Raw genomic sequence first — 24,232 nt, forward strand, 5'->3', positions numbered from 1 at the left:
TTGAAAGTCCAAATTCAGAATGTTCCACAATCCAAAAGTTTTGTACCTCACTATATTGTGGAATATTTTATGCCACAAAATTTTGTTTTCTGCCCAAAACTAATTTTTAAAGTGTTATACACTGTTATCTTCTATGTGTATGACATTAAACAATTTATAAATAAACTTTGTGTTAAATGTACAAATATTCCAAAATCCAAGATAAAATTGGAATTCAAAATACATCGAATTGGAAGCCTTTCCAAGGGATAAGCAACCTACAGGCTTAGTTCATTATCATCTTGTTTATCTGTTTTAGGGCACAGTCCCAAACATGGTAAGAGCATGCTTCGGAGCCGGTGAGGAGGCTCAGGGGTTACAGTTCTTGCCACACAAGCCTCACAGTGTGAGTTCAATCTCTAGAATCCACACAAAAGCCAAATGCAGTTGTTTATATCTATAATCCCAATGTTCCCTTATAGAGCTGGGAAACAAACAAGGAATCATCTGAAAGCTCACAATCACAGCACCTAGGAAGAAACAAGAGAGGCCCTGCCTCAGCACGAGGTGAATGCTATTCTCCAACGTCCACAGGCCCCATGTCAAACACAGGCTGCCTCCCAAAATAATCTTTACGTACACACTACCACCGAACTATATCTGCAGGCTTGTCTTTTTATCTATTTTCTCCTACCTTAGAAAATAATGGCTTAGAGAGTAAAAAGGGGTTTTGTCTAGGACTCCAGCCACGGTTGACTAATCCCAATCTCTTTGCCCTCCAATGTGTCTCCGAGTTCTAACATCTGCACAGAGCCATCCAAGCCCCCATCACCTCCCACTGTAAGCACAACTAATCGTCTGACTCAGATGTGAAGGCACGTAGACCAGCCCTGTGCTCATCAGCTCAGACCACAGAGTTTGTCTGTTTAAGGTCAAAGTCACAACAAGAATTCAGACTTCAGTGTTTCAGGTTTTTTTTTTTTCCTAACCCATAATTCTTTATCTACGGTGTTAATATAAATTCAGTCTTCAGGGAGAAACTTCTACAATTCAGAGATTAGGTATTTTATGCTGTGTAAAACTAAATAAAAACTAATTGGTTTTTGTAGTAAAGTGTTCATTTTCTAAAGGAGTAAGACAGCTTCCAAAATGAATTTCTTGTAAATGGCTCTAAATGTCACACACATTAGGTGTTTTAAGAAATGTACAAATACCATCAAAGCATGATAGCTCAATTTGAATTATAATAATTGAGAAGCTTTCTTTTAATGTCATTTCTGGTTATTTTAAACTATTTACATTAATTTCTCTGTATTATAAACAGTCATTCTAAAATCTCCTGTCTAGTATTTTCTCACTATAATAGACACACTAAAACTCTAGTATTGTTTCAAACAATGCACCATGCTATACATAGTGCCTTAATACCTGTAGTCACTAGAAACAGTTTCACGGCTTAGAAAAGATAAAATTGGCAACAAGGCAGACATTTAGAAACATGATAGCATGTGCTTTATTTACGCCCTCATGAGGATATTGCAGAAAGCCCTGTGTCGAACAGGGTAGAACTTTCTATAAATGATTCACTTCTAAATTAGCCTCCCGAGGTCAGCAATGGCAATCCCTAAATAAAAAGTGAATCACTCTGTGTAATCTTTGGCCGGCACAACTACTTTTTCCCAGTGTTTTTAATGACTAAAATAGTATGACAAAGGAATTCTATCAAGAAAAAAAAAATGAAAGTGAAATCCATATTTTTAAACCACCAAATGACTTCCCAGAATAACTAAAGGAACAAATTTTTCTGCTGTGAAGTCTAATTGAGGGAACTATGTATCTAAGAAAATCAAAAGTGCAAAGCAGTTCCCGAGACCCAAGAGAAGGGCAGGAGGGCATGGATTTTAATCTTGCCTATGCGGTCACAACCCAGATGCTAACCCAGCAAGTGAGACATTGCCCTCTCCCACAATATCCCTGCAGTGAGAAGAGATGGCTTAGTTTATCCCATCCGAGTAATGTAAGCTACTTGCCAACTTCAAGACATCATAAATCAAACGATGTGTCCGTTTCCAGCTTTCTGAACCAGTTATCTTCCTTAAAGTGTCTTCCTCCTTGATGCAAAAGATGGGGAAGAACACAGCCAGGCAAGGAGACTAGGTCAGTAGTTTACATCATGGCACAGCGGAACGGCGTATAAACATAATAAATATGTGATGAGATCCATGAACTAAGCTCACCAGTCACCATCAAACCTGAGTATATAGTTGTGAAGGTGGTTGTTCGGCATCAAGAGAATCTTTAAGCTAAATATTCCACTTTGTTTTCCAGAGAGAAGAACTCTGTTCCTGTTGGCCTGGGAAGCTGACTTGTTAACACTTAGAATAAAATGTCTAAGGAGCAGGTGACACTGGAAAATGACCTACATGGGGATGAAGAGTAGGTTTAGCAGTTAGACTTGCTGCGGTGGGAGAGAACTGGAGGTCAGTTCCCAGCATCCATGTCAGGGAGTTTACAATCACCTCTGGGTAAAATTCCAGCTCCAGGCATCTGATGCTGCCTTCTGACTTCTGTGGGTTTTTGTATGCATGTGCACACACACACACACACACACACACACACACACAGCCTAGAGCAGGAAGGCACTCTGTCACTACAGTCTAGAGCAGGAAGGCACTCTGTTACTACAGTCGAGAACAGAAATTCAGACAGCAAATGGAACACCTGGAAAAGGATACACTATCAGAAAGAGAGGGCAGAGGGACCAGGAGATGGATATTTATTCTAGACCAACACATTTGGAAATTGTTAGGAAACAGTCCTTTAGGACTCCCTAGATGAGGTTAAATAATTTGGGAGAAGGGAGACCATTTCAGGAACTTTAGTCTTTGTTCAGAAATTGAAAAATGTAAGAAATGAACAGGTGGGTAGACTGGGAGGGGGTGACTAAACACACAAGCGTGGTTTCCCTTATTGCAGACTATGTGTGAGGTTTCTGCTAGGTTGGGGTTGCTCAGTTTTGATCCCTTTCTTGCTCTAGAGATGGGGGATCTCTAGGACCAAACACTGGGGAAAGGGGAAAAGGCTGACAGGTCTCTGTGGATGGGTAGGTCACAGGCCTAAGTAAAGGTCTCTGTGCTGGGAATTTTGCTTAAGCTTTCTCCCTGCCCCTTCTCCCTCCCTCCCCCCCCCACCTCTCTTCCCCCTGCTCCCACCACAGTTTCTTCCCACCCTCTACTTGCCAGCATCATGTCTATTCAGCCTTTGAGATCCCTAGTACTATGGTAGGCAGAGTATTTGGAGGAGAGAGAACCCAGCAGGGTTAGAAGGGTTTCCAAAAGGCTGGCAGGCCACTACTGGACTCCATGCTCAACTCCCAAGAATGTGTCACCACATCAGAGCCAGAACGAACAGTACCAGGCCCCTGGCTCCAGGCTGGGTACTGACTCTGTGCCTGTGCTACCTGCTTCTATTTTTATGACCACACATGCTCCCTTCTTCCAGTTCCCCTCGGATCCTGTCATGTGTAACCCTCACCATTCTGAGAAGGGAAGATGGTGTGATGGGGGATGAAGGGATGAGGGATGGAGGGAAATCCTGCTGCTACTCCACTGCAAATGTATAACAAACTTTTTACCTCCAATCTCCTTCTTGTCTGCCCTCAGGCAATTTGGTTATCATTGGGTTAACTTTATCCCAGGTTATCCTTGGTCTCATAACTTCTTTTGCTTTCTGCATTATTTGGGTGTGTGACATAACTGTATGGTCTCCTATTTGTCTTTCATTTCTTCTTAAAAGTACCAACAGTCACAGTCCTGTGTAAGTGTGTTGAGGCTAAAAAACATGTATTACAAAGAAGATTCTGTTGAGGCTAGCCTGGTCTACAGAGTAAGTTCCAGGACAGTAAGCTACACAGAGAAGCCCTGTCTCGAAAAATAAAACAAAACAAAAATATTAAAATTAAAATTAAAACAAGAAGAAGAAGAAGATTCTGGTGGGATGGCTCAATTTGAGCTGATCTGAGTCTGGTTCCCAGAACCCTTGTGAAAAAGCCAGATTTGATGGTGGGCACCTAAAACCCAGCACTCCAATACAGGAGTGCAGAACAGGAGACTCAGCCAGGACCAGGGAGCTTGGGGTAGCGAGTGCGGCAGAAAGAGCGGAAGAAAGCTTCCTCAAAAACATGGGAGGACAGAGCATCTCCTGAACATTGCACTCTGGAGTTTATATGCCATGGCACTCACATGTCTGAAGACAGACAGACAGACAGACACACACACAGAGAGAGAGAGAGAGAGAGAGAGAGAGAGAGAGAGAGAGAGAGAGAGAGAGAGAGAGAGAGAGACTAACAATTACAACAATAAGAGCAACTTTTAACTAAAAATGAAGGAAAATCTTAAGACACCGGTGCTGGGGAGCGACTACTTGAATTGTTCTTCTGGATCTGTCATTGATAACCATCCCTAACTCCCCAGCCTGGACTTCTAGGGTCATGATATGAACATAATTAGCAAGATTCTAGAAACATAATGGGTATCAGGATGGGTGAAACTTAGCTTGGGCTGCTGAACGTGGGTGCGTGTTTAGCAGAACGTTTAGTAGATTAGCAGAATCACACACTGAGAATAAGCCCATCACAGCATATTCTATGCTTAGCAATAACACACGGAGAAATGCCTTCCCAAAACCCACCTCCAATCCGACCTCTTTTTCTTTGCACCATGCTGACTCACCACCTGTCAGGAACCTTGTAAACCTGTGTAGAGCTGCAGTAGCCTGCGACACTCTGAGCCACTGCAACCACATGCTCTACTCTGCACATTATAAACCTGTAAGAGCCAGGACTGTGCTCAGTGCTTGCCTGGATTCCTATTTTCAGCATCTAGAGAAGAACCAAAGCATTCCATACGATTGATCTAAAAGCATAAACCCAGCAGAGATGTCCTATCTTCTAGGTGTGCAGCATCACCGACAGTAGCCAGAAGCAAGCAATGTACCAGGGCGAGGGTGGGTGGTACCAACCTCTAAGGAAATAGCCGAGATCTGGGAGAGCTCTTGGATGTTACAATGATCAGGTGACACTGGCATTTGCAGGAGGTTTGGAAGGGCTCAGAGATGCCACATGAACTGCCAGGCTTGGTGAAGAATTGGGAAACATTCCAAATAATTTTCAAGTGTCTTGTTAGATATTCAGACTGGCAAGGTGGGAAATACAATTACTGAAGCCTAGGCTCTAGGTGGGAAGTAAGTACTCTTTGTTCTGAATTCTCCCAGACTGCAGTGACCATGCAAATCAAAGACCCATTTGTTTTATGCAAAAGCAAGGGTCCTTCATTTGAGATGGCGACATCACTAACCAGTGCACTGCCGGTGTTATCTGACCTTTAGCATGCATTTCAGTCAGCTCCTGGTGCTGCTGTGTTGCAATAAATAGTTCCAAGGGTTCATAAACATTTCTTGGTCGTTCTCTATTTTAAAATTCCGTGGGAGGCTAGAGTAATAACTCAGAAGTTAAGAGTGCTGGCTGTTCTTCCAGAGCCTGGGTTCAATTTTCAGCATCCACATGCCTGTAACTCCAGTTCCAGAGCACTCAAGGCCTTCTCCTGGCCTCTTCCAGCACCACACACACACACACACACACACACACTTGCTATAACCCGATAGTTAGGTTAAACACTTACAAACTTTATATGTCACATATGGAGACAAAAGTAAGCTGGGCATGGTGGTCCATACCTATAATCCCAGCGTTTGGGAGGCTCATACTGAATTACCACAAGCTCAACCCATCCTGGGCCACATGGTAAGTCCCAGGGTGAGGCCCTGTCATAAAAAAAAAAAAAAAAAAAAAAAAAAAAGTGAGAAAGAATGAGGGGGATCCGTGGTTTGTGTATGCTCAGCACAGGGAGTGGAACTGTTAGGAGGTGTGGCCTTGTTGGAGTAGGTTTGTCAATGTGGGTGTGGACTTTAAGACCCTCATCCTAGCTGCTTGGAAGTCAGCCTCTCCTATCAGCCTTCAGATGAAGATGTAGAACTCTCAGCTCCTCCTGTACCATGCCTGCCTGGATGCTACCATGTTCCTGCCTTGATGATAATGGACTGAACCTCTGAACCTGTAAGCCAGCCCCAATTAAATATTGTCCTTATAAGAGTTGCTTTGGTCATGGTGTCTGTTCACAGCAGTAAAATCTTAACTAAGACATAGAATATATAACTATTCAGTGAGATATTATTCTATTTTTATTATGATAAATCTATTTTTAATTTCCTACAGGTACAAACATGTGTCTTCTATTTTTCCAAAATATCTGTGTACTAAAAACTATATTTCTCTCTAATATTATGGTTAATTAATATATTATGTTTTAAATTGCATGTGTAGATAGACAATGCTTAAAATATTATTACAGAGAGGCAAAATTGTATCGCACATTTAGTATTAGACGAATTTGAATATAAAGTTAAGAATCAGCTGTGGAGGCAGACATAGTGGGGCACACCTTTAATCCCAGCACTTCAGAGGCAGAGGCAGGTGGACATGTGAGAGCTCATGGCCAGCCTGGTCTACCTCATGGGTTACCAGAGAACTACATATGTAGACCACATTAAAAAAAAAAAAAAAAAAAAAAAAAAAAAAAAAAAAGAATCATTCTGTACAGCATTGAAGGAAGACACGCAGGAAGGGTGGTGATTTTGAGACCAGTTTGGGCCACATAGAGATTCAGAGGCAAGCCTAACTACACAAGACCTTGTGTTGGGTGGGCAGACAGAGGCGAGGAAACAAACTTGAGATTTGGACAAGACACTGGGGTCAAAGGCATTGCCCTGCACTTGTGTATTTCACCTATACTGTGAATCCCAGCTGCCTCCACTGTGGATCCAGGCAATCTCTAGAGGTTCTGAAGGAATCCTCACTTTAGATGAGATAGCACATATAAGGGTACACTAGGAAGGCACCAGTAACTATGCTCTTCCTGTTTCCTGGTGTGTACTTCCCTTCTCCCAGCTATATTTACAGACAGGAAAAATCAAGCTAGAGAGTGGGAAGTACAAAGGATACAGAAAGAGACAGAAGTGACAGGAAGGGGGAACATCCTGACAGAAACCAGACCATGAGCTCGGAAGGCTGAGTCAGAATTGGCCCTGGGTCACCGAAGAAAATGGTGCTAACACCAAACAACCAGCCACCACTACATGAAAGTAACACTTGGATGTGAGAATCATCTTAACAAAGATGCAGAATCACCAGCTCCCTCACTCTGATACTGTGTGATACCAAGGCCACTTTAACACTGTAACTTAGGAACCTGTGACATGTGGATCCTGGGTGTCAGCCACCAAATGAAAACAGTTGGACCTGTCGCTCTACGAGACTTTATCTCCAGGGAGATTTTTATACACATAACAAAGATGCATTCTCAACACTTGAATTCTTAACTCACTCAGCCACTAACAGAGGGCAGATACGTTTCTGAAACCTGAACATCCTGCGACTAGCAAACTCTGAGGTCCCTTCCTGTTTTTCAGATATCCAGAAAACCTGCAGGACCTCGCTGGTGTCAGCTAAGTCACAGCTTTGACTTCCAGCTACACCTTTAATACTGCAAACACTCAGCCCACCACATAGGAGCTATGGTCCCTAAGGCAGTGGGCAAGGTTTGTTTGTTTGTATCCTAACTCAGAGAAGCCACCTCTTCTCTTGCCTTTCTTCTCTCTAGCTCAGCAAGCATCTAGCTCAAAGCTATTTGTTAATTAGTTACGTCTCTCTGAATAATAAGTTTCAAGGAACACCCTTGGCTAGCTCAGGGGGTTTATCCTCAGGAGACAGAGGAAAAACAACAGAAGAAACCCTTCCAGGAGACACACGGGCTTTTAGGAAAATCTTTCAATTTTGGCTCCTTCTTGATGACACACTATCACTTCTTCTAACACCTGGAAGACACCGTGGGACACAGTTATGCTCACGGTGCCTTCCCTTTCCAGGCCTCTGTCTTTCTTAAAACCACTCCTCTCCTGCCACTACCAACCGTATAGAACAGGTGTTCAGAATACTTCTAACCAGGTTTATTTTTAATGTATGGGGAAAGTGATAACCACACAGTTATGTTACACTATCTTTACCAAGCAGACGTGAAGCCCTGACATCTGACACTAAGGTTCAAGTCTTAACAACACATAATTAATCCCTTGAAACTAATTATTACTACTAGGTTTGATGGTCATTAATCCCCCAGATTTAGGAAGGTAGAAAAGGAGGGTCAGAAATTGAAAATCAAAAGCTGACTAGAGGGGTAAAGGTGTCTGTCACCTTTACTAACAGATGACTCAAGTTAGGCTCCTGGATCCAGCTGGAGGAAGGAGAGAACCAACTCCTACATGCCCACACCATCGTCCAGCCTCATACCCCTGCCATAGCTGTGCACTCTACATACAAATAAATAAAGGAATATTTAAAAGAAGAAGTTGAAGTACTTTCTCGTTTACAGATGGAGTTTGGTACCATACAGGACACTGCCTCAATTTTGAAAGGGGTTGAGGGATATACTGAAGTGATAAAATTATAAACATCATGGCTGGAGAGATTGCTCTGCAGTTAGGAGCACTTGCTGCTCTTGCAGAGAACCCAGGCTCAATTCCCAGCATCCACATGGCAGCTCACAACCATCTGTAACTCAGTTCCAAGAGACCCAGTGTCCTCTTCCAGCTGCCTCAGTACCTGAATACATGTGACACATGTACTCACTCTCAGAGTCTGCATACATGTGACACACATACTCACTCTCAGCACCCGCATACATGTAACACACATACTCACTCTCAGCACCTGTATACATGTGACACACTCACTCTAAGCACCTGTATACATGTGACACATATTCTCACTCATAAATAATTTTTAAACACTATAAAGATTTGTGTGAGACACATTACCATAAAAGTCAAGACAGTGGTCACTCTTATGGGAGGAAACACGCTGAAGATTCTTCTGGGAAATGGCTTATCTCCTTATGCTCCTGGCTTCAAGGCTGTTGAACTGCTCCATTATATACAATATTTGCCTCGTGTGCCTTCCTCTGTTTACATTTGTTCAACAACAATAAAAACTCTTTTAGTGGAGGATGAGAGGATGAAACGTTGGCAAATGTTTGATAGCTGCCGGCGCTGGGTGCAGGAATAAATTCTATTACCCTCTTGCTTTTGCACGTAAAGTTTCCATAATAAAAAACTTAGCATTATAAAACTTTAACTGTAGTCTAATGTTGGTTCCTGCCCAGAGTAGCTCTCAAAATCAGAGGAGAGAGAACAGATCAACAGTCAGACAAGAGTTACTGACACACAGGGGAGAGGCATGCAATCAGTCCCAAGGTAGAGGGAAGGCATTGGGACGCTGTGTTCTCCAGCAAAAGAACAGGTGAATGAGAAACACTAGAGGGAAAACTTCCAGACAAAGGAGAAGAGGATTCACAGAGGCCCTAGAGAACAGCACACACCACATTGCTGGCACGTCATGAGATAACAGCACAGCTAACCTTTCCCTAATTCAAGTTGTCTCAGAATGCTCAGCACAGCCAGATCTTCTGCAGGACCCTCAGTCTTCACCTGCCTACCCCACTTGACACTGCAGGCAGCACAGAGCTGAATCAAGGAGCCACAGGCATGAAAGGGTCCTGACCCACCAACACTGGACCCTGACACACAGAGACTGAGAACCTGGTTTGTGACTCATAATGTAGGGCACAGAAAACTCTATAGTCCCCCAACAAAAAAGGAAAGGGATTGTTTGCTTTAAAAAGAAAAAACGGTGTGCATGCGTTCTTGTGTCTGTCTGTCTGTCTGTGTCTTTGTCTGTCTGTGTGTGTCTGTGTGTATATGTGTCTGTCTGTCTGTCTGTCTGTCTCTCTCTCTCTCTCTCTCTCTCTCTCTCTCTCTCTCTGTGTGTGTGTGTGTGTGTGTGTGTGTGTGTGTGTGTGTGTGCATATGTATAGGTCAGAGGGCAGCGTCAGGTGTCAGTCCTCACCTACCTTGGTTGAGTCAGGCTCTCTCTTTTTGCTCCCTGAACGTGTTCACCAGGACAACAAGCTCTAAGGCTTCCTGGGAGTCTCCTGTCTCTATCTTTCCACATACACGGAGATTATAGGTATGCTATCATATCCAGCTTTCTGTGAGTTCTGGAGATTTGAACTTGCGGCCTCTCACTGACACACCACTACTTTACCTGCTGAGCCACCTCCCAGCCCTAGAAAGGATCTTATTAGCCACTCAGTCTAGGGTAATTCATTCCAGCCGCCTACACAGTTTGGCTCAGGTTATCTGAGTGTCTCTATCTCTTGTATAGCATACCCACTGCAGGCTCCAGATAGCCAGGGACCCACTGCAGGCTCCAGATAGCCGGGGACGTCTAACCAGCTCCTTCAGGCTAAACTTCTCAGCCCAACTCTGTGCTCTCCTCTCCGTGCTTCTTGGTCTTCATTGCTTATTCGTGTGTGTGTGTGTGTGTGTGTGTGTGTGTGTGTGTGTGTACAGATATGAGTGTGTACCATAGCAGGAACAGGGAAGAGAGAGGACAACTTGTGGCAGGAGTTCTGTCCTTCCAGTATGCAGGCCCAGGTACGGAACTCAGGGTCCCAAGCTTGACCATAAGGGCCTTTACTCACAAAGCCATCCCAACAGCCCTCCCTTTTCCTTCTCAGAATGAGTCGTTTTTCTTGAAGCTTGCACATGATAATGTTCAGAGTGGGGGGGGAACACACACGCATACACACACATATATATACACACATATTCTCACACACACACACATATATATACACACATACACACACACATATATACACACACACACATATATATACTCACACATACACACATACATATATATACGTATATATGTATGTATTATGTATATATTGTACATAGGGGAATCCTAAGCACACAAAGTGACTGTTAACACATTCATAAATTCGCAGGCAAGAGAGCACAAATCCAGAAAATAGCAGCAAACCAAACCTTATTTATAGAGAAAACAAAGCAAATGCATGGTTGATTAAGTTCTACCTTTACAACCAGAGTCAGGCATTTCTGCACCTTCTAAAACTGAGTCACTTTCTCGGCCTGGAGAGTAAAGCTGCCCCCTCCTCTCTCAATGCACACACTCTATAGTACAGCTGCCCCCCCATACCCTATAGCCCCTACCCCACATACACTAAAGCCCCTCCCCTCACACTAAAGCCCCCAACACACCTTAAAGCCCCTCTATGCCCTAAAGTCCCTTCTCCTACACCCTATAGGAGACTCCATCCCACTACCATCTATACTCTCAGCTTCATCACACTGTATCCACCATGAACATTTATTTAGCAAAGGTTCACGGAGCACCTGACCACTTGGTGACTTAAGAAACAGGATGTTTTAACAGCCCAGCTGTCAAGGAGAGAGCAAGATGACACTGAGTTAACTCAGGGTACTGATGCTATGCTGCACACTATGTTCTTGTCAGTGTTAGGTGGGATGGGGAGGCCCATAGAGAAAGTTTCTTGGAGGAATCACAGTTTTAAGACTGGAATGTGAGTTAAAAAAATAATTAAAACAAAAGACAACATTTAAAAAGGCAGCCTCCAGCGGAGCAAGATGCACAAAGAAGGCCAAAGGGAAGAAGGTGGCCCCGCCCAGCCCCTGCCATCATGAAGAAACAGGAGGCCAAAAAGGTAGTTAATCTTTGTTTAAGACAAGGCCCTGGGTAGTGGTGGCACACGCCTTTAATCCCAGCACTTGGGAGGCAGAGGCAGGCGGATTTCTGAGTTCAAGGTCAGCCTGGTCTACAGAGTGAGTTCCAGGACAGTCAGGGCTACACAGAGAAACCCTGTCTCAAAAAACAAACAAACAAACAAAAAAGACAAGGCCCAAGAACTTCAGCACTGGACAGGACATCCAGCCCAAAAGCAATCTAACACGCTTCGTTAAGTGGCCCCACTACACCAAACTGCAGCAGCAAAGGGCCATTCTCTATAAGCAGCTCAAAGTACCTCCTGCCATTAACCAGTTCACCCAGGCCCTGGACAGGCAAATAGCTACTCAGCTGCTTAAGCTTGCCCACAAGTACAGGCCAGAGACACAGCAAGAGAAGAAGCAAAGGCTACTGGCCCGTGCTGAGAAGAAAGCTGCTGGCAAAGGGGACGTCCCAACTGAGAGACCACCTGTCCTCCGAGCAGGAGTCAACACAGTCACCACCTTGGTGGAGAACAAGAAGGCTCAGCTGGTGGTGATTGCCCATGATGTAGACCCCATTGAGCTGGTGGTTTTCCTGCCTGCCCTGTGTCAAAAGATGGGGGTGCCCTACTACATCATCAAGGGAAATTCCTGGTCCACAGGAAGATGTGTACCACTGATGCCTGCACACAGGTTAACTCGGAAGACAAGGGTGCTCTGGCTAAGCTGGTGGAAGCCATTAGGACCAATTGCACGACAGATACAATGACATCGGCTACCATCAGTGAAGCTCATCCAGAGGCCAGCAGGAGTTATGCCCCAAAGTTCGGTCCCCCATATAATGAGAACTCTCCTGAGACCGCATTCCCAGGGGAGCTTTGGGGTCTTGGTGTGGTGCTAAAAAGATGGGCATGGAGGTCCGAAGCTCAGACAGTAAATCACTTGCCATGCAAGCATGAAGAACTGACTTCATTCCCATGAGCCTATGTGGGGGAGGGTGTACAGGAGAGATGGCTCGGAGGTCAAGAACACTTGCTGCTCTTAAAGAGGACTCTGGTTACTGGCTTTAGGCAGCTCACAACCACCTGTAACTCTAGTTCCATAGGTTCTAACACCCTCTTCTGGGTTCCACAGGCACCTGCATGCACACAGTGCATATGCAGACAAACAGGCATACACATATACACATAAATAAAATAAAAACTACTCATGGTGATGTGCACTTGTAAACCCCAGTGCAAGCACAGAGAGTCAGGTGGGTCCTGGGCCTCAATCACCATCCAGCCTACTTGACTCCATTTTAGTAAGAGACCCTATCTCAAAAGACAAAGTGGACAGTCCCTGAAGACCACCACCCAAGGTTGACCTCTCATCTCCATATACATGCATATACACATACGTACCATTGGATGGCTGTATCTCATGGGTAGAGCACATGCTTAGCATGCACAAGGTCCTGAGTTCTTCTTACACACACACACACACACACACACACACACACACACACACACGTAAGAGTATAAGATGGTATGCTCCAGTGATAAGTCCGCACTCACGCTCCATGCGAGCAACCCTAGCTAAACTCACTGGGCCAAAACAAAACAGGACATGAAGGAGGAGAGGGGCTTGCTGGGAAGGAGGGGTATGCAGCAGCAGTGGGAAGGGATGAGACAGGGTAAGGGGAGGGGAATCTGATCAAAATACTCAGTGTGCATAAAAATTGTCAAAGAGTAAATAAAAAACAAATCAGAAGCAAATGGAAGTGAAGGAGAAAAGAGAGGAAGAGAGAGAAAGGAAGGACGGAAGGAAGGAAGGAAGGAAGGAAAGAAGAAAGGAAGGATGGATTCAAGTTTAGTGAGTAGTGACCTGGGAGCAAGGCCATCAAACCATAGGTTTGCCCCGTGCATGCTCAGGAAATGGGGCCAATCCTACAACCATGCACCTTAGAAAAGCTGTTGATTGGGAATATCAGAGGTTTTACCTGACACCCTCACTCTGTTTCTGCACAAGAGCAGGCTGCCAAGGTTACCTCAAGTACCAGCCTACCTCAGGACATCAGCTTGTTTCTCCTCACACTCTGCTGGGCTTACTTCATTGTCCTCAGAAATCAGTAGTAACAATGATTCCAAGTTCCCAATCCTCCCCGCCCCCGATTTGTGTGACATTCTCTTGTTTGGGTGTGGGAGTTCCCTACAGGTCTGTGAATCCCAGGTTCCCCAGTCTTCCTGGAGTTCACATGTATGAGCCAGGTTGACAGTAGTTCCACCTGACAGTTATCTGTGTCGCTGGGAAATGGTGAAGACTGAAGAACATTTTATGTTCTCCAGAACTGCCACAGAAGTGCACAGTACTGGTCTTCACAGGAGCTTGGCGCTGGTACCAAGGAGTCGGGAAGGGAAAATGAGAAGCTTCAAAAGGCAGCTCCCCATATGCTGTGACTCACTAGGAAGTAGCTTTGCTTGCAAACAGCTGCAAATGTCAGCATTTATAAGATGGGTGTGCTAATTAGCTTGACTGCAGTAATTGTAATATATATTATTGTTATACACACACACACACTGTTTTACACCTTAAACACATGAATTTTTTTATGTTAAAGGAAGCTGTGCAAGCATGAACATTTGAATTTGAATCCTCGCTTGGCCTTTGCTATGTATGCTAGTACCACTGGGGAGCAGAGGCAGGCAGATCCTGGAAACTGGGCAGCCAGCTGACCTAGCCAAAGAGGCAAGCTTCCAGTTCAGTGAGACACCAAGTCTCAAGACAAGATAGAGAGCAATAAAAGAAAACACCCAACATCTCCCTCTACCCCTGCACATGCACAGAAAGGTATGTGTGCACCTGCATGCCTATGTGCTTGTCACACACACACACACACACACACACACACACACACACACACACAACTGGATTAGATTGAAAGAAAGAGAAAATGTTTCAGATATGATGTCCCTCATTTTCCTTCCTGACAGCAGCCACTCCTCCTACATACAATAGAAAAGGTTAATATCTCCATTAAGCTAAAGATTTCATGTCAATGATGCAGAATTATAAATACTAAATTTGTGGGGATTCTTTTATCCAACAAATACATTTTTAATAATAAATATAAAACCACGGGGCTGGGGGTATAGTTCAGTTGGTAGAGTGCTTGTCCAGCATGCACAAAACCCTGGGTTCAGTCCCCAGTTCCCAGCGTAACATAAGCTGGGCGTGGTGGGGCATACCTGTAACCCCAGCCCTCACGAGACTGAGGGAAAAGGATTTCTGTGAGTTTGAGGATAGCTTAGGCTGCATAGCACCTAACTCAAAAAAAAAAAAAAAAAAAAAAAAAAAAAACCAGATGAAGCAAAACAAAGTTTCCAAGGATGTCCCAGGTCGGGCCCAGCTTTTAGGCCCTTGGAGTTGTACCAGTAAACAAACAAGATACAGTTGTAGCCCTGGGAGGCTTTTGCTCACTCAGGAGTGCAGGACAGAAAGTAATGTCATCGTCGTATAGTTTGGACAGTAGAAGGCAGTGCAGGAAACCTAATGCTATGTCTGCTTGTGATTAGGGGTGCTGTACATTCTGAGGGGCGACCAGGTCAGCCTTGTCAAGAGGACACTCACCAGGGGGACAGCATGCTACCAGAAGAAGCCTGTCAAAGCCAACAGTCAGGGACTGGCTGGGGCAGCAAGAACAATGATCACAAGGCCTGCAGTATTTTCTTCCACGTGAGATGAGAAGCCATGGAGGGATTGGAGCACAGACTGAGACGCTGACTACATCCCATTAGAGACAGCAGCCCTGACGGAGTTCCACTATAAAAGAGGGACAAGAGTGGTAAGCTTAAGATATGGGACTAAGGGGTGGGGTGTGGCTCAATGAATAAAAGTCACCTAGACCTGATGACCTGGTGACCCGTCCCTGGAAGCCACATAATCAGAAGTTGGACTCAGTGGTGCAGATCTGTAAACCCAGCACTCATCCAGTCAGATGAGAGCTGAGACAGGGCAGTCAGCTGGACACCCGTGGGCCTGTACTGCAGTGGTGGAAACACAAGAGACCCTTCTTCAATAAAATGGAAGGTGGGAACTGGCTCCAGAGATGGGAACAAACACCCTGAAATGAACACTGGTTGTTTTCCCTTTAAAGTAGATAATTAAATATTTTGAAATTGAGAGCTTGTTTTGTTCGATTTTGTTTTTGTTTTCCGAGACAGGGTTTCTCTGTGGGCCCCTGCTGTCCTGGAACTCAATCTGTACACTAAGCTGTGCTCGAACTCAGAGATCCACCTGTCTCGAGTGCTGGGATTAAAGGCATGTACCACCACTGCCTGGCTGAGAGTTTGAAATTTTAAAATCACACATTTAAATGTTATTTTTTTGGCTAGACATGATGACACAGCACATGGTCCTAGCTACTCAAAAGGCCGGTTGTCTGAAGCCAAGAGTAAGCAGCAAGTCTGTACAACAGAGACACCTCCATCGCAAACTCTCATGAGATGGGTCAAGAGAGAAGGAACAACCAAATGGTTCACCCACTCACTCGATGAGCTGTTTGGTACCTAACAACACAAACAGATAAAGGATGTATGTCTCTTATCCAGAATATTCTCAAATCAGAAACTCTTTGAGCATCAACATGCCACAAGCAGAAAATTGCACACCTGACCTCATGGGATGGCAGGCAGACTGAATCTGGGCACACACTCAACATGGAATACAAATTACATTCTGGCTGTATATGAAATGGATACAAGACATAAAAATTAATTTTGCTATGTGCATGCAGTATGTATAAAACAGAAATTAATTTTCTGTTTAGACTTAGGTTCCATCCCAGGACTTTCCATTGTGTGTTTGCAAATATTCCAAAGTATTTTTTAGAAGTCTGAAACACCCTGGCCACAAGCATTTCTGGTGAGGAGGGAAATCACTGGCCAGTATAATCAAGAACATGGAAATAACGTCCGAACACTGCAAAGAAACTGAGTCTGAGTTTCTGGTTTCGGGATAGACCAGCTTCTAGCCACATTCAAATGTACGGCCTGCTCCTGCCGACATTCCTCACAGGAAGGTTGTATAAACACATCAAGCCACCAGCTCCTTGCGGAACAGTTACAGTAGTTAAATATTCAAAACGCCTCCTCAACAAAATGTATAAGGATGCTCAGGAGCCACGAGCTACAGGCACAGTGACTCAACTCCTTTATATAATCTGAGTGCTTTAAAAAACACTTTAGGGGTTGGCTGAGTGGTTACGGAGCTTATACAAGGGGGAAGACCTGAGTTCAAACCAACACTCATGTAAAACCCTAAGTCTGGCTCTGCCTGTGAGCCCAGTGTTGTGGGACAAAGACAGGCAGCGTCTAAGAGTCCACTGGCCACTGGCCTAGCTGCAATGGGGAGGGCCAGACTAAGTGAGAGGCTCTGTCTCAAAGCAGTAAGGCAGAGAGTAGAAGAAGGCATCCCACACTCCGATCTGGTCTCTGTATTCAAGTATTATATGCATGTGCACGCACACTCATGTGTGTATGAGCCAAACATATACACTGTACACACATATATACAATGTACACATGCACCCCACACACACACAAATACCACATATACACACACCATCCACTTCCACACATATAACAAATGAAAAAAATCACTATTCAGTTTTCTGAAAAGATGTCTTTCATTTATGTGATGAATTAACCACTCTTTCCTCCTCTCTCTCTCTCTCTCTCTCTCTCTCTCTCTCTCTCTAACAGACACCTAAGCTGATTCTGTAACTCAGCTTTGAATAGTGCATCAATAAACATGGCTGTGTAGGTCCCTCTAAGACATTCTAATTGAAAGGCCTTTGAGCAATTGCAGATAAACTGTACAGTTTGACTCTATGGCATTATTTTTTTTTGGAACATGTATACTAACTCATAGTAGCTGCACTAACTTACATCCCGTCAGCAGCACGCAGGTTCCCGTTCCCCATCTATCCCCTGCCCAGCACTTTGCTGTTGGTTCTGTGTGTTATTGCAGCTGCTGTCGCCGCATGTGTGTATGACAAGGTAAGTTCGGGAATACCAGGTGGCACATGTGTAAGTCAGAGGACAATCTGGGGAGTTGATTCTCTCCTTCTCCCTTGATATGATTCCAGGTCACTAGATTTGTAAGGCAAGGGCTTTACCACTAAGCCATACTGCCAGCCCTGCTATTTGTTTTATTTAATGAGAGTGATTCTGAATTTGGTAAATGAATCTCATTGTAGTTGTGATTTGCATTTTTCTAATGACTAATATAACACGTTATGGGGACAAAAGAAATACATATTTTTTGTGTTTGAATTGAAAAGTTTTTGGCTAAAAGGTTTTTCTTGGTGCAGGTCATTAATCCCAGCACTCAGGAGGCAGAGGCAAGAGGATCTCTTGAGTTCAAGGCTAGTCTTGCCTACAGAGTTAGTTCTAGGATAGCCAGGGTTACACGAAGAAACCATGTCTCTAAAAATAAAGCGAAACAATAAAAGGGAAGGTTTTCTTGGCTGGAAAAATGAGTCCGTGGGAAGGAGCACTGGCTGGTCTTGCAGAGGACTCAGGATCAGTTCTGAGCATTCATAAGGACAGCTCCAGGAGACCTGATGCTTCTCCTGACCTCCAAGGGCACTGCACGCATATGGTGCACATGCAGACATCTAGTCTCACACCTATACACATAAAAATTCAATAAATAAACACTTTTAAAGTTTTCCTGGCAGGGTGTGGTAACACATATTTAATCCCAGTTTAATCCTCTCAGGAGGCATAGGTAAGCAGATGTCTGTGAGTTCAAGGCTAACTTAGTCTACATAGTGAGTTCCAGGCCAGCCAGGACTACATAATAAAATCCTGTCTTGAAAGAACGGTTTTTCTGAATTTGTATTTAGAATTTGAGTGCAATTACTAAGAACCTCCTAGCATCTGTGCAACCAGTCAGAACCAGGAACTCAAATCAAATCTTGGCTCTGATGAGCCTACGGATTCAGGGAAAGCAGATTAACTTCTCAGAGGCATGCTTGGTCCAACTAAAAACTGCAACAGAACCCAGTGAGCAGAGTGACCACACCCTACCCTGCATGCCCAGCACAGCTGGGGACACAGGAGTCCCTGGAAGTTTGCCTGCACCTGCCTCACCTGACCTCAGACTTCTTTCTCTTGAGAGAGTGAAGCTCTTGGTACAATGGTACTTCTGTCCCAGCAGTCCCTTCTCCAGAGTCAGGAGGTTTCTGGGTTCCCTGTCTATGCCATTCTCTTTAGGGAGGAGGTTGTTTTTTTCTTTTTTTATATACACTAACATCAAAAAAAAAAAAAAAAAAAAAAAAAAACAAGCGTCCATCACCATATCCCTCACCGGAGACCAGGGGAGGAAACAGAATCCCCAGGATGTTTCTGTTTCTCTCTCTCTCTCTCTCTCTCTCTCTCTCTCTCTCTCTCTCTCTCTCTCTCTCTCTCTCCCTCTCTCTCTCTCTCTCTCTCTCTCTCTCTCCACCCCCCAGCAGCCCAAAGCAGTCAATCACTCAGTAACTCCCATTATACTCCTTACAGTTTGATTTCTTTTTACACTTTGGGGGTGGAGGCGGCAACGTGTCACAGTGAGAATGTAGAGGTCAGAGAACAGCTTCCAGGAGTCTGTTTCCCTCCATCACGTAGGTTCTGAGGCTAGAAGTCAGCTTTGGCAGCGAGAGCCTTTGCCCGCTCAGCCATCTCACCCACTATTAACGTTTTAAAATCCATCTGGAAAACTAACGTTGATTATACACACATACACACCAATATACATATTGTTGCTATAAAAATCTTTTGTGGACTTTGGACCTCAAAACACCTTTTGCTCATTAATATCTTGGAATTTTATCTTGCAAGTCAATGTACCGGAAACTGAAAACACTTGACATAGCAACCAAGCTATTATTAAAGGACTGGAAAAACTAGTTAGCAATGCAGAATTTGGAGTCAGGGGGAAAATGGGCTTACATATAGGCTCTGCCATATACTATGTGTCATAGATGTAAATTTCATGCTCCTGTGGTGACTGTTGTCTGCGAGGCTTACTGCCTTTGTCTGCTAACCTAGGCCTAATCCTGAAAGCTTCTAGCCTCTGTATAATCTCATCTAGACCTAGAATGTTTCCAGCCTCTGCTGAATAAAGATCACTCTTGGTTTGGGGGGGGGGGGTTGTTTGTTTGTTTTGTTTTGTTTTGTTTTGTTTTTTACCTGAACTCTGGCTGGTTCAACTCAGCTGTTCTGGCTCAAAACTTCTCTCTAAGCTGACTGATTCAAATTAGCTTCCTTCAGCTTCTGACTAAATTGCTTTGCTTGGCCTCATACTAACTTTGGCAACTTGTTCTAATCTTCCGGCTCCTTTTCAGTCTCTGGCTCACCCTGTCTTTACCTGTGTCCAGGTTCTCTCTGCAACCTGTCTCTGTACAACTGTTCCGGTAAAACTCCTTCCTCTCTCTCTGTACTGCTTCTTAAGTAGCTCCCCTTTCTTCTCTCTTCTTGGGGGAGTTGGGCAGATCCTATTCTGTCAAATCTTCCTCTGATTGATCACTTTGTCTGCCACTCAATTAGACATCACTTTCAAACACGACTGCTTCCTTCTACAAACTAACTTTACCTTCATTGTTTGGGATTAAAGGTGTGTACTAAGGGCACGTCTGTATTCCAGCCAGAGGGATTAAAGGTGTGCCCTAAGGCTGAGCCACACCACAACTAGAAGTAGGGTTTTTTTTTTCCCAGTAAATAACACAATCTTGGGGTTCACAGTGTGAACAAATATCCTAGTACAACGTATGATTTTGAATCTGAACCTCAAAGCCCTAGTTTCCTCTTTGTGAAACAAGAACACAATAATACTTGTTAGGGACTAAGTAGATGGAATAAAATCATGTATCCATACATGATAAGGAAAGCTACTCATGAAAAACACTAAGTCTGGAGTTGGTCCCTGGTTACAGGAGAGTTTAAAGCTCCCCCGTTTGGCACTAACAATCTCACTAGCTTGGAAACCACAGGACTGGAGCATAAATAGCAACCTCTATTTTTTTCTCTCTCAAGCTACATGACCTTGGTTAAGGCCCAACCTCTTTCACGTCAGCCACTTGTCTAACTGGCCCGTATCAATAGTATTAATTACAGTTTTTAGAGCACCAACCATATCCAGTGTAACCTGTTAGGTTTGCGTACAGACTCCCCTGTCTGAAGGACAGCCTTGTTGGACGATATTCTTATCTCCACCAGATAGGTAGCTGGTGCTAACAGAAGTCAACCTTGGCCAAAGCTACCCAGCTCCTTCAAGTCAGTAGAGCCTGGCTCCACAATCAAACACATCTGGTTAACCTGCAACCTACCTCACCTGGAGAAGGTGAAAGGCAAGTGTTACTTTGAAAGCATTTTTTCAATTGAACGTTCCTGTACAAATACTGAGCTGCAGCAATCCTATGATAAAATAAATAATGGACAAAAAGACTGTGGTTTGTCCTTAGGGCCTAGGAACCCTGAAAGAACAGAGTCTAGCTAGGACTTTAAAAGCTCCTTTCTTGGGTTTGGAGAGATGATGGATCAGTGGTTAGGAGCACTGACTGATCTTCCAGACAGCTCTGGTTTGATTCCCAGCACCCACATGGCTGCTAACAACCCCCTGTAACTCCAGTTCTAGGGAGTCAGACTGTACAGACACATGCAAAAAATATACCCACACACATAAAACAATATTTTGAACCTCAAAAAAAATTAATAAAAAAGAACTATTTTCTTACTGAAGCCTCACCTTGACCTAAATTTCATTTAAACAGACCTAATAAATGACTAATTTAAAAAGAAAGAACACCGCACAATTACTGAACAGATGATGCAGGCCGCTCTCTGACACAAGGAGCTGCTTTCTTCATTTCTGAAAGCCCACAGCAAAAGCCTGAGCTTTTGTGTGTGTGTGTGTGTGTGTGTGTGTGTGTGTACTTCATGTGCCCCAGGAGATAGCATGCACACACAAAAATGAACAAAATGTTTTCATGTGTGCAGCGGCTTGTAGAGACCAGAGGACAGTCCTAAGCATGGCTTCTTGAACTCTGTTCACTTTTTTTTTTTTTTTTTGAGACAAGTTCGCTCCCAATCCTGAAGCACGCCATCTGGACTAGGCTGGTTCAAGCTCATCCCTAGGTATCGGGGTCACCATCGTGTGTTTTTTCTCATGAGTTCAGGAATTTGAGCTCCAGAGTCTTCTGCTTTTGCTGCAGCTGGAACACATTTATTTCACACCTGCATTTGCAGGTAGCTCTCGTGAGTAAGCGCACAAAGGGCCCACAAAAAATCCCCATAGGCTAACGCATTTAAGATAGGACCTATGGCAACTCTGCTTCCAGGCGTCATATAATCAATCTACTTTCTTGGTCTCTTTTCAAAGATGCTTTGGAAAAATGAAGCTGGGCTCTTCCGTGAAATCTGTGTTTGCTAGTCGGACAGTTTGCTATGATTTTCTGAGTTACCTCCCTTGAAATAACCACTCATGTTTTAAATTTCTTATATATTACCACCAAAGCGGCTCTTCCCGGAGCCGTCCAGTGGTGAGCAAAGGGAGCTTCACGTTGCACCCACCGGGAGCTCTTTCTCCTTTACTCTGGTGTCTAGGGAGCCACTTTTCCTCCTCCTCTTTAACTCCGGTTAGACTCCCAAGGCAGCTCTCTGACAGCCTAAGAGTAAAGTCCAAGTCCTATGGAAGGCATGAATTTGTCCCAGCAGATCTGAGTCCCGGAAGGTGCTGGCGAACATCCTACCAGACCTGAGCACGTCTACAGCAGACTCCTTAACAAAAGAAGTCCTCTTCGCCTTGACCCCAGTGACCCAAAAGCCGGATCTGAGCGGATATTTTCCCAGGACTCGCCTTTCCACCAACGAGCTCTCTTCCCCTGAGGCGCTGGGGACCGACCCCACCCTGCAGGCTACTTGCAGCCCGGGAAGTGCTGCGCCACCAGCTAGGGTGGCGGACAGGCTGCACCCTGGGCTTACCTCGGATGGCGCGATCTCAAACACGCCGGCGATCTTGGCGTAGAGCTCGCTGATGCTGGAGAAGTCCTCCACTCGGCCCGTGGCGCTGCCGTGCGCCAGCTGTGCGTGGAACACCAGCTTGCGTGCCGGAGCTGGGGGTCCCGGGACACCCTGGCTGCCACCCGATCTCTCGCCCTCCACCAGCCTCGCGGTCTCCTTGGTCTTGGCCGCCTTCTTCTTCCCGCGCAGCCCAAGTGGCATTTTGCAGGTCCCAAGGCGTGGACCACCTGCGCTGCGGTGCCAGCTCCCTGGCCTCGGACAGCGGACTTTGCGCTCCGGGGCCCGGCTCCGCGCAGGTGACAGCGGCTGCTGGGCCAATGGCTGCAGCGCTTCCGCCTAGCGGCGCGGGCTTCAGGTCCCCTCCCTGTGAAGGATAGGGCACCTGAGCCTAGCGGCTACCTGCTCAGGCAGAAGGAAAGCTGTGCACAACAGGTCAACTCCCTTCTAGAGAGTGGAAAGGAATTGATTTCCATGAAGCACCCGGGTATGCTAACAAAGGGTCTTGGTTCGCCCGTTGGTTTGACTTGCCTTTCAGAATCTGGGCACTCAACTGGGCGTGGTGGTTCAGGCCAGTGATTTCCAGCACTGTTAAGGCTGGGGGCAGGGTGATAGCTATGCTTCGAGGCTAGCCTGGCCTACTGAGTGAGCCCAGCTCAAACACACACCCACGGGCAAAAGCCCCTCAAATGATAATATCTGCAGGAAAACGGAAAGAGGACATTATTATGTTACTCAGAGTAGGCCAGACTCAAAAGGAAAAATGTTGCCTGTTTTTCTTCTCATATGTAGAATGTGGCGGGGGGGTGGGGGTGGGGGGCATGCAGACAATGGGAACTGAGAGAAGGGACACAGGGTTATGGGATACATATGACAGAGAAGTCGACAGGGGAAGGGAGTTGAGAGAGCAGTGGGCGAGGAGACACAGAAACAGACAACAATGACCTGTACGTGTGAAAACGCCATAAGGAAACTCATAGCTTTGTGTGCTAAAGAAAAAAATTGTAGTAGGCACAGCATTCGGCCGCATTTGGGTGACCCCAGCCAGAGATTTTGTCTGTGGGAACTTAAGTAGAAGCCACCTTTCTCTCCCTCTCTGCAAAGGCGCTCACAGGAGTGTTAAGTCATTCTGCAGCACCACCTCTGTGGCTCCTCTTGAAAGGTCTACTTTCTCCCCTAGGTTTTCAACACTCCCAAGTCCATTGTTCCACATCCTAAGAGAAACTCCTGTTCTTCAGAGAGCTGAAGCCATTCACTGAGATGTGCGTGCCCTCAGCTCCCCACGCCTCATCAGTAACTATCCACCTCACTTCTCTAAGCACTGAAGCAATCATTCATCTGACCCCATTTGATTTCTCCACTCAAGGATCTCTTTAAGAAAGGGGAGGGGTTCGAGTATGTGTGTATGTGTATGTATGTATGTATGCATGTATATGTGTGTATGTGTATGAATGTATGTGTGTATGTATGCATGTATGTGTATTGTGTATATGTATGTGCATGTGTGC

At 45.0% G+C, this 24,232-nt stretch overlaps 1 protein-coding gene across 1 annotated transcript in view; it reads right to left on the bottom strand.

Annotated features, from left to right (window-relative positions):
* Gipc2 (GIPC PDZ domain containing family member 2) overlaps nucleotides 1-23,233 on the bottom strand; it is a 72,333-nt gene extending 49,100 nt beyond the window's left edge. Inside the window, exon 1 of the mRNA XM_034500396.2 lies at nucleotides 22,689-23,233. Within this exon, the coding sequence (XP_034356287.1) occupies nucleotides 22,689-22,928 (240 nt within the window). The 5' untranslated portion in view covers nucleotides 22,929-23,233. The remainder of the gene's footprint in view (nucleotides 1-22,688) is intronic.
* Between the last annotated feature and the right edge of the window lie 999 nt (nucleotides 23,234-24,232).

This window comes from Arvicanthis niloticus, chromosome 4 (assembly GCF_011762505.2).
Source record: "Arvicanthis niloticus isolate mArvNil1 chromosome 4, mArvNil1.pat.X, whole genome shotgun sequence".
In the NCBI taxonomy this organism is placed as follows: Eukaryota; Metazoa; Chordata; class Mammalia; order Rodentia; family Muridae; genus Arvicanthis; species Arvicanthis niloticus.